At 30.3% G+C, this 17,142-nt stretch overlaps 3 protein-coding genes across 8 annotated transcripts; 2 read left to right on the forward strand and 1 right to left on the reverse strand.

Annotated features, from left to right (window-relative positions):
* Positions 1-113: 113 nt before the first annotated feature.
* On the forward strand, positions 114-3,309 carry LOC112728679 (phosphoglycerate mutase-like protein 1). Of its 6 annotated transcripts, none has more exons than XM_072210245.1 (9): positions 114-268; positions 342-449; positions 541-620; positions 1,052-1,214; positions 1,686-1,764; positions 1,907-1,991; positions 2,359-2,478; positions 2,736-2,780; positions 2,849-3,309. In XM_072210245.1, the coding sequence occupies exons 1-9, from the start codon at positions 206-208 to the stop codon at positions 2,946-2,948; spliced, it is 843 nt and encodes a 280-aa protein (XP_072066346.1). In that variant the 5' UTR covers positions 114-205; the 3' UTR covers positions 2,949-3,309. The 6 variants fall into 6 exon arrangements, with proteins under 6 accessions (XP_072066346.1, XP_025634701.1, XP_029146772.1 ...); XM_025778916.3 differs by having other exon boundaries at positions 1,686-1,760; positions 1,903-1,991; XM_072210246.1 differs by having other exon boundaries at positions 122-268; positions 338-449.
* A 1,806-nt stretch (positions 3,310-5,115) lies between these two features.
* On the forward strand, positions 5,116-7,171 carry LOC112729469 (MATH domain and coiled-coil domain-containing protein At3g58370). Its single transcript, XM_029290447.2, has 3 exons — positions 5,116-5,298; positions 5,401-5,549; positions 6,225-7,171. Exons 1-3 carry the CDS (start codon positions 5,177-5,179, stop codon positions 6,974-6,976), a joined length of 1,023 nt encoding a protein of 340 aa, XP_029146280.2. The 5' UTR covers positions 5,116-5,176; the 3' UTR covers positions 6,977-7,171.
* An 8,844-nt stretch (positions 7,172-16,015) lies between these two features.
* Positions 16,016-17,014, reverse strand: LOC112730693 (protein FAR1-RELATED SEQUENCE 5-like). The gene is made up of 2 exons (XM_025780756.1): positions 16,832-17,014; positions 16,016-16,723 (listed from the first exon to the last, which is right to left on the reverse strand). The coding sequence occupies exons 1-2, from the start codon at positions 17,012-17,014 to the stop codon at positions 16,016-16,018; spliced, it is 891 nt and encodes a 296-aa protein (XP_025636541.1).
* Between the last annotated feature and the right edge of the window lie 128 nt (positions 17,015-17,142).

Here is a 17,142-nt window from a genome sequence, read left to right on the forward strand (position 1 = left end):
TGGAAAAGAAAAAGGAAAGCTTAAGCTTATTTTTGTCAAGTGGATAAAGTTTTGACAATAAAGTTGGGCAAAAATAATTTATATCAAGATATTAAAATTAACATTAATAAAAAAGAAAAGAAGAGAAGTGACGGAAGCAGATATAATTATTAATCAGGTGGCTAAGATAGCGTAGATATTCCCTCACCTCTCGATCTGCTTGACCATGGATGGTGGCGCTGCTGCTCCAACTCTGTTCCCGCTTCATCGCTGCAAAACCATTCACCTGGTTGGTTACTCTCTCTCTCTCTCTCTCTCTTACATTGTTTTCGGGAACTTAATTAGAGTGTTGATCCAGCCAGGTCAGGCATGCGCAGGGGATCCACAATGTCGAGGGAGACAAGAACTACAAGGCTTACATGAACCCCGATTACTTTGATGCTCATCTCACCCACTTGGGCTGGCAACAGGTTTTGTAAATCCCTCCAACTCGCTATCAAGCTTTTACTCTCTTTCTTCTTCTTCTTCTTCTTGTCAGTGTAATGATTTCTGTTTTTGCAGGTTGACAATTTGCGAAATCATGTTCACTCCTCCGGTCTCATAAACAAGATTGATCTTGTCATAGCGTCTCCTTTAATGAGGTATCCACGTCTCCTTTAACAATTTACCCTTTTATGGTTTTAGAATCCATCATGGATTAGGAGACTCAGACGTGTATTGTATATTGGAAGAGTCAACTTAACTATCTAGGGATTTTGTGGTTGAATTGGAGACTTACTTCTTATCATACCACCAAAACTAGTTGCCATTTAGTGGATCCATATATAGATTTTGGCATCTCTAGCAATGCATGTGCTGTATGGGAATTGGGAACAGATTGAAGTAACTGAAACTTAAGGGACATTAGTTATCAAATTATAACCTTATATTATGCTAAGCTAGGTATGGTATAAATTTTTTTTTTTTTTTTTGTTTATCCTACTTATAAATCTGAGACCCGTTTATTTGAGACATTTACTTTGTAACTGCACTGAGGCAAAAGACAGCTGCATAATGCAACTTATGTTTGTAGGACTCTACAAACAGCTGTTGGAGTGTTTGGTGGTGAAGGCTACACAGATAAAGCGGATGTGCTGCCTCTTATGGTGGCAAACGCAGGAGCTTGCAATCGAGCTGCAATTTCAAGTCTAAATGCCCCGCCAATCGTTGCTGTTGAGCTTTGTCGTGAACATTTGGTATGCCATTCTACAGTCTGGTAATCTTCTTACCTGTTGGGCACCACATTCTTCTACAAGGGATATTACATCACATTACATGTACTACAGTTAAGAAGTTCAATCTCCAACTCAGCATGTGAGATATTTTCCTTTTTAGTCATGGGAATAAAATCTTTTAACCCTCAAGGTAGTGCCTGCAAATTCACCATGGATTCGGGGTCTTAATTCTGGACTCTCTAATCAATAAGTAATCCAGGAATTCATGTTATATGCTGAGAATAGAAGATTGAGCAAGAATAGTGCATATACCGATACATCTAGGCTACATCAATTACCAGTTCTTTTGTTTTTTTTTTTTTTTTCTCTTTGTGTGTTTATCTTTTATGAGTAAATACAGTTTAACACATTTCTATGGAAGGTTCCTTGTATGTGATATTAAAATTGACATATAGGAGCCTTACAAATCTCTCCGCATGTTTTCTCATGCAGGGAGTTCATCCTTGTGATAGAAGAAGAAGTGTTAGCGAGTATCAGTTTCTTTTTCCTGCTGTTGATTTTTCGCTGGCAAGTACATAGACTTCAAATACCTACAATGCTTTTTTTCACTGAAGATGGCTGACACCTTTATCTAAGCCGTAAAAGGGTTGGCCAAGATTTAATATATTCTCCTCTGGTTTGTGATAATCTATTTGACTTTTCTTTTCAGATAGACAGCGATGAAGATATTTGGTGGAAGGCCAATGTTAGAGAGACAAAGGAAGAACTCGCAGCTAGGGGGATGAAGTTCATGAACTGGTATGTGTTTATTATCATCAAAAACCTTAAATGTTATGCCACACTAAAATCATATTTTAATGTATCAATTAGGTAATTCAGTTCTATTCTGTCTCTTAGCAATTGGAAGATATAATCACTCGTATCTTCCATAAATTAATGTACTTCAATAAAGTTTTCTAGATATAGCTGAATGTGTTAAGCTTCTCAAAGCCTAGATCTCCTTGTGACCTTGAAATTTGGAAAATAAGAGAATTTGTGTGATTCTGTTCTGATGTACTAGCAAACCATCCAACTAGTTATATGCAAGGAATATGAGAATTTCCATCGAATGTGATAGATACGTTAAATTGAGAGGATCTATTTTTACTCTTTAACTTCATCACAGGTTATGGACACGAAATGAGAAGGAGATAGCAATTGTGACACATAGTGGATTCTTGTTTCATACTTTGAATGGATTCGGAAATGATTGCAACCCCTTGGTGAAGAAGGAAATATCCAAGCAGTAAGCTCCGATAATACAATTTACAATGGCTTCCTGAATCTATGCTTTTATTAGAAAGAAAAGAATTATTATTTGCTTTGCTATCAGTAATAGACGCGTAGAGAGTGACTGCTGTATTTTGAGTTTGATATGTAAGGTACTAAGGTTATATGTTGTAATATTCCGTTGGATGGGGCACTTTGATTTGTGATCAGTTTCCTACAACTTTTATATTGAAATTAAAGTAAATGATGGACTTGTTTCACATATCCTTGCAGCTTTGCCAATTGTGAGCTTCGCTCGATGGTCATTGTCGATAGAAGGTGAGTTTGCAAATACAAGCTGACAGTAAAAATAGGTTCCTTTTCATTGATTTTTGTTTTCCTTCCAGTATGACAGGATCAACAGCATCAACAACCAACTATCCAGGGAAGATACCTCCAGGTCTGGACCTCCCTAGTGATGTTGCAGACGAGAACCTTCCGAAATAGGATGTTTGGCTCTCTTTCTTAAGCTGAATGTGTTTACTATGATTCAGAGAGACATAATCTCAAAATCATTATTAATTGAAGATTATGTGTCTTAGGAAATCTAACATGATTGTTTCAGATTTCACAAACTGCTGGTTCTGTCTTGAAACTATTATAGAATATTGTATGTTTAAAAATATTTTGTGGGACCTATTTTCAAACCAAGTATTTCCTTGTAGGGAAATCAGATGCCCCCTGATAACAGAGAAACACATTTTTTTCTTGATGGAAAAGTTTAGGTGGAGGAAAGACTGTCTTTCTTGTATGAGAAACACAATGTTAAACTAAGTTTACTTTGGGATTGAGCTGATCATTGTCAAAACCAATGACTTTTCTGTTAATTATTTTTTAGTCAATATTTAATTTCATATCTATCAGCAATTTTGGATTCATAATATTTTACCTAGGACAAACCAACATCTTTTGCCGGCACTATAATTGCCTTTTTCTTTTTCTCCTTTTCGATTTAAAGATCAATGAGCAACGAAACAAAATTGAGGAAGAATTCAATGCACAGTATGTTGGGAAATTCGAGTCCTTTTTCAAATTTGATACTGGAGTGTGAAGATTCTTTCGTATGTTCTGTTCGAATTAATGAAAAATGTATTCTGACTGAGTCAGTCAGTAGTGTGGACTTAAGAAGTTAGTTTGAATTTACAATTTCATGCATAAACGGAAAAGAAAGTATCTAAAAACTCACATAAACAGAGAGGCAATATGCGGATGACGATCTAGATGCTCCTCAACCGCTCTGGGCCTGCACCAACTTTGTAGAGCCCGTGATATACGAGTCTAGGCCTAGAAGCTTTCTACTTCATTGCATGTCTAGAACTTGGATAGTGAAAATTTAGTTTTCCTAAGTTTTTTTGACAATTAAATTCAACCAAGTTGCTCGAAATTCACTCACACAACATGCACATAAAATTACACACTTCTTTTTCCTCGAGTTTTTTCTTTTTTCCGCGTGTTGTTTCGACGTCCTCTGCCTCCTTCTATTGGTGTTGTTGTTACTTTGTTTTGTTTTTTTTTTTCCTCCTCTTCTTCATATGTTATTGCAGTGATTTCTTCTTTTTTGTTTGATTTTTTCTTCTCTTTTTCGAATTATATAAAATTTATCAAAAAAATAAGACTGAAATTTCTTAACAATGATATGGAAATTTCTTAATTTTGACACTCAAATTTTGCTACAAAAACACAGAAATCTCTTCTTTAATGTTGCATTTTTTGCTTCTTATTATTCTTCTTTTTTTCTTTCTTTTTTTTTTTTTTGTGTTGATCTTATTTCTTCTTTTAGGAGTATTGTTTCTCATATTAGACTTGAATGAACATATCTGTATTCTATTGCAATCTTATTTAATTGAATGAATATAGGTTTGAATTAAATTTTTGCTAGAAACAAAAATAGCATTAAAATTTATTTAAAGTAATATTGAAATTTAAATACAATGATACAGAATACTAAAAATAAATTGTATACTAAAATATCACATTAACTTTACTTAAAATTGACATAAGAAGTTCAGTAACATAACACAAAAATATTGAACCTTTCTAAAAATCATTACACATTTAATGAATTGAATGCTTATCTTATATATAAAAAAAACTCATAAAAATATTAAAAACAATATCGAGATGTCTTTAATCTAATACTGAAATTTTTAACTAAATGATGCAATAGAACTAAGAACTTATTCTATAAAAATTTGACGTACAAATTTACAAATTTTAATAAAAAAGAGAATAAGTGAAAAAATATGTAATAACACGACGAATTTAAGCAGGATAAGTATAAACATTCGAAAGAGAATGAACAGTGACATTTACGTTTAAGAAGAGAACGACGTATTTGATATATAAAACAATACATATATTTCTAAAGAAAAATACTGAAATATCTTTATTCTGATACTAAAATATTTAACTAAATGATATGATGGAACTAAAAATTTATTTTATAAAGGCTTGAGTTATAGATTTATATATTTTGATAGAAAAAAAAATAACTAGAAAATTAGTAGATAACGCAGTAAAATTACGTAGAATAAGTGCAAAAATTTGAAAAAGAATAAACAATATTATTATTTAGGTATCATAAGAAGACCAATAATGACCATGATGGTGATAATGATAATGGAGGAGGAAAAAAAAATAAATAAAAGAATAAATTAAATAAGTGGTGGTGTCAAATGGAGAATCAAGAAAAGATTGGAGAAACGTTTGAGACGTTCAAATGGACCATTAAGGACTTCTATAAGTTGAAATCCAAGAAGATTTACTCTCAGAACTTCTACATTGGTGGTCATTCATGGTAATTGAATTAATTCTTGTTTACTATATATGTATGATACTTGATTAGTTGACATGACCGTTTGACAAGTGCATTTTAACATGTTTTGGACTTTGATTTTAGGCGGATTCTTATGTATCCAAAGGGAAACAAGGTGGATTACTTGTCAATTTATTTAGATGCTGGTACTTTGCCTGATGTAGAGACCAGATTTTCCAAGTTTAAGTTGGTTCTAATTAATCAGGTCAATGACAAATTGACACAGATAAAAGGTATCTTTCGTATTTACTTCTCTCCTGTCCTGTATGTGTTTTCCTGTTCTTTTCTTTGTTGCTTCTTTTAGCTGTGTTATGTTTTTCATGAATGAAAATTTGTGTTTCTTAACAATTTCTTGTAAAGTCTGTGTTTTGATTGGGTTTTAGATTTTTGGTTTTGACTACTTAAACTTAAGCTTTCATTTCTACCTTTTTTGAATTCATGGTCATTGATGATAAAGAATGAGCATATGGGTCATGTATCTTAGTCTTACTATATGCATAGTCTTCTGGTGATTCTAATTATATAGATTACTTTTTTGGATCAAGATCCTTTATGGGGAGAGTATTGGTAAAATGATAAAGTGAGGAATTAATTACTTTTAAATTAAGATAGTGCATATCTCACATATGATAGGAGTTACAAATTCAATAGTGATTAACTCCTCACTTTATCACTTTACCAATTTCCTCACTTTAGAAGATCTAAATATACTATTTTAACGAGTTTTGTGAGATACATACCAATTTCACAAGTTCAAAACCACTCCAATTGTGTGAAAACAACATTGCTATTTTCTAATTCATTAAGTAATATATGAGTTCTATCTTATCTACAATACTAGCATGGTGTTAATGTATGTCCTATCTTATAAAAAGTTGACTCTTGATGAGTATATATGAATTTTCCAGAAACTCAACACACATTCAATGCCAGAGAGAGTGACTGGGGCTTCACATCGTTTATACCTTTAGCTGACCTTTATATTTATAACAAGGGATTTATTGTGAATGACACTTGTATAAGTGAAGCTAGGATTTCCATTAGCCGCCCAGAACTTGAGAAAAAGGTTGATGAAGCTGCTCCACCAGTTTCTGTGCAAGTTCCTGCTAAGCCTATTGAACATGCTGATAATCCTTTACCTATGGACATGTCTGCAATCCCAATTGATGAGCTTGTTGATTTCAGGGGTTTAGGGAAAATAGAAAAAGCGTTTGTTCCTCTTCTAGATGAAGTATGTGCAAAGCATCCCTCAGTTATTGGATGCCAGAAGAAGAGAAGTCGAAGGTTTAGCGAATGGGCATTCACGGCTTTGGGAAGAGTTCTGCATTTCCTCAAGACTAAAAAGGCGAGAGATATGGATGAAGAGGCTTGTAGCCATCTTCAAATCTTATGGGAGGAACTCGAGACGTGTAGATTCAATTTAACTTGGCTGGAGCCACATGTTCAATCTGCCTTAGGTATGAAAAATTACATGGAAAGATCCGATAAGGTGAAAAGTGTGAAGGAGAATGTGGCTGCTCTGGAGATGGAAATGAAGAAGCTGAAGGCAATGGTTGCTTCCGTAGAAGTTGATCTTGAAATGGCAAGAAGAGAATTGGTGAAAGTTGAAGAAGGCTTTGAAGAGATAGATTTGGATGGTGAAGTAGGATATGGACCATAGACTCACTTATTTTGCTGTAATTTCACTTAATCTATTCAGAGATTGTAAGGAACAAATGAATCCTTGCGCAAGAAAACAGTCCTAACTAATTTTAGTTGAGTTGCACAAAGAAGGAAGATTACCAATTACATTAACTAAGAAATTGCTGTGATTTTGTGAATCGTGATACTTATTTCTACTGAAGCTAATATTAATCTCCTCTTGTAGGGACGTTACTGTAGGTAAGAAAAATCTAAGTGTTTGTGTACTATGGGCCATATGGAAGCTTCCAAAGTTATTTTTTTGAGCATTTGATTTAAGAAAAATAGTAGTATTAATGTCTGGTATAATTTTTAAAATAAATTGTAGTTTTTTAAATTTAAGTACTTATAAAGAAGTTAAAAAAAATATATTTTTTCATAATAAAAAACTTTTTATTATATATTTTTTAAAATAAATACTTTTAGAACTAAAAAATTAAATACAAAATAATTTATTTATAAATTACTTTTAATATAAATATTTATTATTTAAATTATTTTTTTTTAAAAAAAAGTTTAATTAAAGTATTAAACTATTTATCCAAACAATCACCTAATATTAGGAGAAGTTGGTATAATTATTTATTATTATTAACATGAGGGGATAATGCCATAAATTAGGCAAACTAAAATACCACAGTATCAATATAGACACATCGTGTCATAGTAATTGTGGCATAGGATGATTAGGTATTCTTTAAAAGTGATCTTTTATTCATTTTTTTTATTACAATAATTAAAAAAAAAGTAAAACAAATACATCTAAATAGATTTGATGTCTTTTTAAAATTAAATACATATCTAAAATATAAATTAAATAAAACTAAAATTTAAAATTTAAAATTTAAAATTTAAATTTCTGTTTTAGTTTTAGCATTTTTAATTATTAATAAATTATCATTTAAATACACATTCAAAAGTTAAATTCAGTAAGATTGAAGATTTTAATTTTAAAATTCAAAAGTAAATCTTAAGGGTTTTAGTTATTAATCCATATATCTAAAATCCCTAAAAGAGATCATATTTTGAACTAATATGTTAGATATACTTTTATTGAATAAGATTTAAAAAATTTACCTTAATTATTCATTTTAATAATTTTAAAAATATTATTAAAAAAATAAGAAATATTAGATGCATTTTTATCGAATAAGATACAAAAAAAATTAGTTTTATTTTTAACGTATAAATTTAAATTTTAGATTTATGATTTTGGATATGTTTCAAACATATTTTGTATATAAGTTAATAATTTTAGATGTGTAATAATTAAAAAAATAACTAATTTTTACAAACATACATTTTAATAATTTTAAAAGTGTTAATGTTTAAATAAGTAACAATAAAATCCAACAAATAATAAAGAAATAAGAAATATTAGATGAGTTTTTATCGAATAAGATATAAAAAAATTATTTTTATATTTAGCGTTTAAATTTAAATTTCTGATTTATGATTTTGGATGTATTTCAGAAATATTTTGTATATCACTTAATAATTTTAGATGTGTTACAATTGAAATTAAAAACAAATTTTTACAAACATACATTTTAATAATTTTAAAAACGTTAATATTCAAATAAGTAACGAAAAACTCTAACTATTAAAAAAAATATTAGATGAGTTTTTATCGAATAAGATGTAAAAAATTAATTTTATTTTTAATGTTTAAATTTAAATTTTAGATTTATGATTTTGGATGTGTTTTAAAAATATTTTCTGTATAACTTAATAATTTTAAATGTATTACAATTGAAAAAAAATTAATTTTTACGAACATACATTTTAATAATTTTAAAAGTGTTAGTGTTTAAATAAGTAATGAAAAATCCAACTAATAAAAAAAATTTGTTGAAAACTATAAACTTTTATTAAATTTTTATTTGTTATCTTTTTTTTTTTCGAATATCTATAATTGCTCCTTTATTTATCTTTAATTTGATCTAATTATTTTATGTTGCTGGTCTTCTCTAATTATTTTGGAGATAAAGATTAAAAAAATAAAAAAGAAAAAAAGAATATTGATGCATAGACTAATAATTTATTTATTGTTTAATTCAAATGTTGATATAATCTTATTAAAATTTCATTCGACAATGATAATGAATGAGTTTTGAGTTAGCATGCAAGTCACTAAGAATAAAATAGCACGATTCATCTAATAATAATAATAAAAAAATTAAATATAAAATAATAATTTATCTACAGAAGAGTAATAGAAATTCTAGTATTTAAAATTTAAATTAATTTTAATTATCAACATATTTAGTTACAAATTAAGAACATATTTTAATTAAAATTTAATTAAATAATATTATTTGAATTAAAAGATTGATTGAAAGCTAAATTTTAAACAACACATAACATTTTTCATTGTACCATAACATTACAATGATTATTGTAAATGTGGCCTCTGATTCACATTCTCAAGATATTACATTTTTCAATTTCATCCTCTTCGTTTCTATTTCATCCAGAAAATTTTGTAAATGGGGCAATAAATAAATAAATAAATATATATATATATATATACGTATCTTAATGTATGTATTTAATTTATTCGTATCTTAATGCATGTATTTAACATTCTACCTTTGTCATATATTCCATACATAATACTAGCTAGATATCATATTCATGGAATACGATTCACTTTTAAGATGCCTTGGTGGTGAAATGGTAGACATGCGAGACTCAAAATCTCGTGCTAAAGAGTGTGGAGGTTCGAGTCCTCTTCAAGGCATAATATTGAGATCTCTTATTGAATCGGAATAAGTTCGGCAGCGCATCACGAAATCTTGGTGATCTTCTCTATCTAATGAATGGGGAGTCCGTTTTAAAATCATCTGCCCTGCACTCCCGAAATATGCTTCAACAAAAATCACACAGGGGTAGATTGATACAATAGAAACCTCTGGTAAAATGTCTACCCGTAACCCTATAAAGTACATTAAATAGTCCGTTTTAGGGATTGGCGACTTACCCATTCAATTACTTTTGCACCGGACGTTCTCTAAATGGGTACTCTCAGGTCAGGTGAATTCCATAATAGACGCCTGTTGGCATTCCAACCTTCCTTCTCCTTTCAGGACTATCCGAAAAGAAAGAGAATATCTGAATAAGACAAACCGTCCCGTGGATATCTTTACTTCGGAACAAAACAATTAGAATTAGACTCGGTCAACTGGAATGTGTATTATCAATATAGGGTATCTTTCAATTGAGAAGAGCTATCGACTTGAGACAAAGAAAAAGAAAGGTCTATCTATTTGATTAAGTTATTCAGTTAAACCAATGATTCGTTATTAGAGAAGATAGCAACAACCATTTCATCCGGGAAAAGCCATCTTTTATATATATATATATATATATATATATATATATATATATATATATATATATAATATGATAATAATCTTTATAATTATATTTTGTTATTATAAAATATAATTAATCTTTAAATTATCTAACTAACAAATTAAAATATTAAAATAATAATATAAAAATTAAATTTCATTTTGAAAAGATTAAGAAATTTTTTTTATTGTCAATATAATCAAATATCTTTCTTTTTATATACGTCGTTAAATAATTATTTAAAAATTCATCTTTCATATGATCGATTATGAAATTGATTCTTTATAATATTCATATTTAAAAAAAAAAATTTCAACTGATGTTGTCCCAAAAAAAAAGCTAAAATTAACTTTAAAAAAAATATCAATAAATAAACAGTATTTTTTATTTTATTATTATTATTTATTTAACCATTTTAATTTTAATAGTCAATATAAAAAAAGTTCCAAAAAACTAAATATAAATTAAATATATATTCTAAAAAAAGACTTTAGATGTGATATTTTGTTGTAATTTTTTGTAAATAATATTAAAAAAATAAGATCTTTTTATTCTTAAAAATTTATAATTTTATGTCAAGTGAATTATTTAAAAAAATTTTAATTGTGAATAAATTTTTTTGAAAAAAAAAATTTAGAGATCAAATTTTGCTCTAAATATTTTTATGCATCTTTTAAATATTTATTCAAATGTTGACAAAACAATTTAAGATTAAATAGATATGTCATTGGTTAAATACTAAATTTTTTTTATCACTTTTAATAAATATATTATTTATTAGTTATTTTTATTACAATTTTCAAATCATTTAGGAAATTTTTTTATCTGCGCTTGAATCTTTTGGATATTAAATTAATAGTTATTTCTATTTTGAACAAATAATCAAATATATGTATATATATATACACATATACACAAGGCACAATAGTAATATTCACTAAGTATATAAACAGATTTTTTCAAATTTTAAATTTATTTATTAATTATAATTATAAAATAACAAATCTATACTTATTTTATTTCACTCGTTTTTTTTAAGTTATTATAACAAATTCATTTAAATATTGAATTACCATTTATTTTTATATAATTAAAGTTGATGAATGAAGTATAATCATAGTGGGATCAAATTTAATTATATAATAAAAACAAATAAATTTTATTATTATATATTAATTAAAAAATTTAAATTCCACTGGGTAGTGCCCCCACACTTCCATAAACTTGAATCCGTCCCTGCTCGGAAACGTAATTCAAATAAAATAAAACGAGAAGAATTATTATTACTCTTAACATTTTCCCATGTATATTCAACATAAAAAAAGATACTGATTATTGTGCAACCAATTAGATTAGACATCGATACTACTGTATCATCATAACTAGGAATGAATCTTTGGACCAATTTGCTCCTCCGTTTTATATATAAAAATATGAATATGATTTCATCATCCTATTACCTTCTACATTCCGTTTGCCTGCACTTTGCGTCTATCTAAATAAACTTGTACGTATTATCTCTATTCTAGTATTCTCTGTTAATATATATGTAGTTTCTTATTTCGTATTTCTCATAAATATGAAATGTCAACAAGAATTCACTTACTCCCTGCTATTTTATAATAATATTTCAGTTATTTTGTGAGAATTATTGGGCAGCTGTAGAAATATAACGTTGATCATCAAAGTATCAAACCATGAATGAGAAGTTTCTTTCTTTCTCCAATAAGAAAAAAAAAATGTAATTGTTGCTGTTGTGAGAACTTGAGTGTTATTTGAAGCTACTTTTATATGAGAACCATTTGGGATTACACCGTTATACCGCGGCTTGCTCTTTGATTACTATCATTTTTTTCATTTTTGTTGTAAATACAAAAAATTTTTATCAATACTTCACTTAATATAACGACAAGCACAAGGATTTATATTTTAATTAAATAAATCAAAATGACTAATCCCACTGAATTGAACTCTCTTAATGTTTAAAATAAAACATGATAAAAATTCAAACAGTCATAAAAATATTTCTGCATGCAAAAAATTTTAACTAAACACATAACAATCAGATGAATTAAAATCAGCAATTCTATTGAACCGAACTTTATTTATGATTTGAATAGAATGTGATAAACATTCAATAAACAAGAAAAATATTTCTGCATGTGCAAAATAACTCTATTGAACACTTAATAATCAAATGAATCAAAATGACCAACTCTACTAAATCAAATTTCGTTCATGTTTTGAATAAAACATCATAAATATTCAATAAACAAGAAAAATATTTCTGCATCTAAAAGAACTCAATTGAACACACTAACAATAAAGTGAATGTAAATCACCAACACCAATGAACCAATGAACATATTATAGAAAGAAAATAACAACACATTTTCTATTTATATGCCCTAGTTACGCAATAAAAATGGAATCAAAATAAGTCGATTTACTAAATGAAGCAACTCAATCTACTAAACCTTAAATCGAACTAGGAAAAACACGAGTTTTGAGAGAAATTAAATGAATATAATAACAACAGTTTTTTTATACCTTACGGAGTCTCTGTTCTTATTTTTGTTTGTTTTTTCTTCTTTCTTTTAAAAGTTTGACGTGATTCTGAAGTAGCAACAGTTTCCGCAGAGAACACAAATGAGTTTTGAGAGATTTTGAGAGATACTTGAACTTCTCCAGTAATGATTTTGAGATTGAAGAAGGAACGTTGTTTCATAATGAAGGGGCGAATGAATAAGTGAACAAGTTTTGGCGTGTGTAATACATGCTTATTTAATGGGATTAGATTTTTTGGTGTTGGACAAGTTTAAAAGGACTTGGATAAAAAATTATATGAGGTGTAACCTAACTTATAAAATTAAGGAAAAGTATAGGGTACCAACATATTATCTGCCAACTTCTGCCAACTCTTATTTATAATTGTGTTTTATGGAAGTGTGTTCGTGGATGTGTCTAATAATTAATATATTTTAAATACATATATAAAGAGACACATCCAGAAAATATATCTATAAAGACACTTCTATTAAACACAGCTATAAAAAAGACATTTTTATTAGACACATCCACGAACACACTTCCATGAAACACAATTATAAATAAGAGTTGGCAGAAATTGGTAGAAGTTGACAGATATGTTGTTGGTAACGTAGCGGAACCGTAAAATTAATTGTATAATGTAAATATAAATTTATCCATTTCATAAATTGTCCGAGCAAAACATAACTGTCCTCACATTAATTTATTAAAATTGTACAAAATACTAATTAAAATTACGTATTAAATTATTTAATAATTTTATTAGCTTAACTTTAATTTTTAATGAATGTCAAATTAATTTATCCATATTTAGCGTAGTTTAAACGGAGTATAGTTAACATCCATTTCTGATAACTTCTCAGACACTAATTATAATTTACTTATATTATTATAATAAAAAATAATATTAATAATTATTCTAAATTTTCGTATTTTTTAGCTTTCATTATTTTAGTTTGAAATATGTACAACCTATACTTTTGTCTATATTTTTATTTTTATGTTTTTTTATTTATATTATGTTTTTTGTCTTTATTTTTTTAAAGACTTTGATCTTTAAATTAATTTAATTATTAAATTAAATTTTAGTGCTTTATTTTATTAGACAAGTTTATTTTTATATTTAAGTTAACATACATAAATTCACCTATTTTATATCATATATATGCTTTTTAGATTTTATAATTTAAATGAATTATTATTACTTGAAGTACTATGATGTATATATCATTCTTATATGATATATATTATAGCAAGAATTAAATAATTAAACCCATGAGTTATAGTTCAAATGGGGTTCACATTATCTGTTTTGTTTCCCTATTGTTCCCACTATTGAAGGTAATGTGGCGACCTAGGTGGTCCACATTAAGTGTTGTTCTTTTGCTGCTCCTTATATTGTTGGTCTATGTGCCGTTGTACGTGGTCCACATCTTGTGTGTTGTGCTGTTGCTTAATTGTTAATGATTGGCTATGTGGTGGAGCTGTTGTTGAGTTGAAATTCATTAGACAAATTTGTTGGTAATGCCTTCTATGTTGTTCTTAAATTCCAATTTATTGGGAAACAAGCACCCAATTGCATGCTAACTGTTCATAATGCCATCATCAATAGTGGCCGTTTCATTCTGGCTGACTTCATGCACATTGCGTTCATGTTACACATGCCTTTAAGTACATCTCCTTCTCATTTTTGGTTTGTCCAGCCAAATGTGCCGCACTTTGGAGAGGACGTCAGCGATGATGTGATGATCACTCTGCGTGCAGGGGACATTTTCGTCTGGGCCATCTACGGTAGATACGGGGGCAATAGAAGGCGCAATTGTGGCACCATCAGCGGAGGGTTGGCGGATTTCTTGTGCAAGTGCAACATAACTGAGGAGAAGTCGGCCGTGTTTGAGATCTCCAGGACCAACCCAGACGTGGAGTTGTTGGTCCAATTTGTTGACTTTGAATGAATCCAACTGGGTTGATGAACAAGCTGACCATGTTATTTTGGATTGCCTTTTCTGATTTGGCAAAAACTTTATCTGTTGATATGTTAGAACTCCTAGAGACCTAGACTTAACTTTTTGTACATGATACAGTCTTATGACGTTTAAGTAAGTACTTTTATAAATATAAGTCTTCTTTATCTTTAGTTACTACAGTTAATCTTGCCTTCTAAAGTCTCATACAACACCATCGATGCTCTAGATTAATTTACCATTTCAATTCATACAGCACCATGGATGCTCTAGACTAATTTGCAATTTCAATTCATACAGCACCGTGGATGCTCTAGAATAATTTCCAATTTCAATATAGCGCGTTACAAATTAATGTCATATGGCGACCACAATATAGTCAATTTTGAAGTATAACAGTCCAAAACAGAATTTTTTATAGCTAGCTATTGTTTGTCCAAACATAGAACATCACGCATGATCTTCTAAGAAACTAAAACACCTGCTGAATAACCTTTGCCTAATATGAAGACCCACGTTCCCACTGGATTGAGCTGTGAGCGCACTAACCACAGGAATGGTTACTAAATTGTGCCCTGTGAATCATAGCCCTCATCCAAGCCAAACGTCCGCTGCATCGTCCCATGCCAGCTACAATGATACATTCAGTTAGCCATGAACTACCAATCGATAAATGGTCAATATATTAAATGAAAATGACGACTAAACAAATTTGTTGACAAAGTGTTACCTCCTCCTCCTTAGACGAGTCCTCCATTGTGCCAGTTTCACCTTCACCTCAGCACCAAAGTATGATGCACCTTTTGTGTATTCATTCTGCTGTTGGGATTTAAGTGGCAGGATAGTCGATTATGCCATGTCTGGCGACAAAGACCGCACCTCTTCACTCCCTTCACCGTTTCCTTTCTTTGCCTCTTTCGACACCGCACCAACTGTGGATCCCTCACACAGCCCTCTAGTGTTGAAGCTTCCCCAACTTCATTCAGACCCCTTGCATCACCAGAATACTTAATCTTTTTCATCCGCTCTATCTCATGAAGAACTTTATCCGTCATGCCAGCAAATTCAGCTTCATGACGACACGCAAGAACACACATTTCGTTGCATAGATCATTCAACATCCAATTGCGGCAGGTGATCGTTGAATCTCAGCAAAATGGACCTTTCTCCACAAAGGTCCTTACTTTCGAGTGAGCACTCTTGGACCAACGATCCAGAACAAGACTGTCTAGTATGTTAGTCATCTCCAAATATTTCAGTACTGCTACAATGTGATCACACAGTATACCAAAGGACTCCATTCGCAAGCAAGAGCACTTGAAACTGTTACTATCACCATAGTGACACACTTGCCACTCCCTACGCGCATTACCTGACCTCGACAAAGTGAATGTATCAAAAGTCTGGCTCCATGTGTGTGTTCGTACCTTAAGTGTGCAAGCGCGGAAAAGCATGGGCCTGAAGTTGAAAAAAATTGCCCTTGTGAGTTTCCTTGTAGCTGACCTCTCCAAATCATGAAATGGACTCTGTAGCACTGGTTCCCCAACCACGGATAACAGATCAAAGTGTGCTTTCCTGGACCTCATTTGGGATATGCAACGCATAAATTGCTCAACAAAGTCCCTCAAATTATGGCAAGACTGGACAAATTTACCTAGCATTGAGTGCAATCCTTCACACCTTAACGTTGTACGAAAATTCCAAAAGAAGTTGCCCCGTATATGTGCAGTTGCCCACATCCTTCTCCTAGAGTAAAGGTCAGAAATCCATTGATTATCAGACAGACCAAGCGCCTCGACCATATAATGCCAATGATCTTCAAACTCCGACACCTCATAATCGAACAGCATGCATTTCTTAAATTTAGAAGTAAATGTGGGGTTGCTTAGGTTAGAAGTGGCATTCCTCAGCAGATGCTATGCACACAAACGGTGATAGGCCCCAGAAAACACCACTTCGATTGCCTTTTTCATTGCTCCATGCCCATCTGTTATCCCACACCCAGGTGCTTTACCCTTCATAGCGTCCAGAAACTGTTGCAGCAACCAGATATAAGTCTTCTCATTCTCATTTGCAACTAGCGCAGTGGCAAACACAATTGTTTGATTATGGTGATTCACTCCAGAAAACACAACCAGTGGACACATACTTATTTTTCTGATATGTCGCATCAAATGTCACGACATCCCCAAACAAACCATAATCCAACTGACACTTATTTCTACCGAAGCTAATATTGATCCCCTCTTTTAGGGAAGCTACTATAGTTATGAAA

This window comes from Arachis hypogaea, chromosome 12 (genome assembly GCF_003086295.3).
Source record: "Arachis hypogaea cultivar Tifrunner chromosome 12, arahy.Tifrunner.gnm2.J5K5, whole genome shotgun sequence".
NCBI classification, from domain to species: Eukaryota; Viridiplantae; Streptophyta; class Magnoliopsida; order Fabales; family Fabaceae; genus Arachis; species Arachis hypogaea.

Coding starts and splice junctions, on each gene's coding strand:
- LOC112730693 (XM_025780756.1), bottom strand. CDS start 17,014: ATGTGTCCACTGGTTGTGTTTTCTGGAGTGAATCACCATAATCAAACA. Junction 16,724..16,831: donor GGCATGGAGCAATGAAAAAG/GCAATCGAAGTG, acceptor TCTAAATTTAAG/AAATGCATGCTGTTCGATTA.
- LOC112728679 (XM_072210245.1), top strand. CDS start 206: ATGGATGGTGGCGCTGCTGCTCCAACTCTGTTCCCGCTTCATCGCTGC. Junction 1,215..1,685: donor AGCTTTGTCGTGAACATTTG/GTATGCCATTCT, acceptor TTTCTCATGCAG/GGAGTTCATCCTTGTGATAG. Junction 2,479..2,735: donor AAGAAGGAAATATCCAAGCA/GTAAGCTCCGAT, acceptor ATATCCTTGCAG/CTTTGCCAATTGTGAGCTTC.
- LOC112729469 (XM_029290447.2), top strand. CDS start 5,177: ATGGAGAATCAAGAAAAGATTGGAGAAACGTTTGAGACGTTCAAATGG. Junction 5,299..5,400: donor TACATTGGTGGTCATTCATG/GTAATTGAATTA, acceptor CTTTGATTTTAG/GCGGATTCTTATGTATCCAA. Junction 5,550..6,224: donor CAAATTGACACAGATAAAAG/GTATCTTTCGTA, acceptor TGAATTTTCCAG/AAACTCAACACACATTCAAT.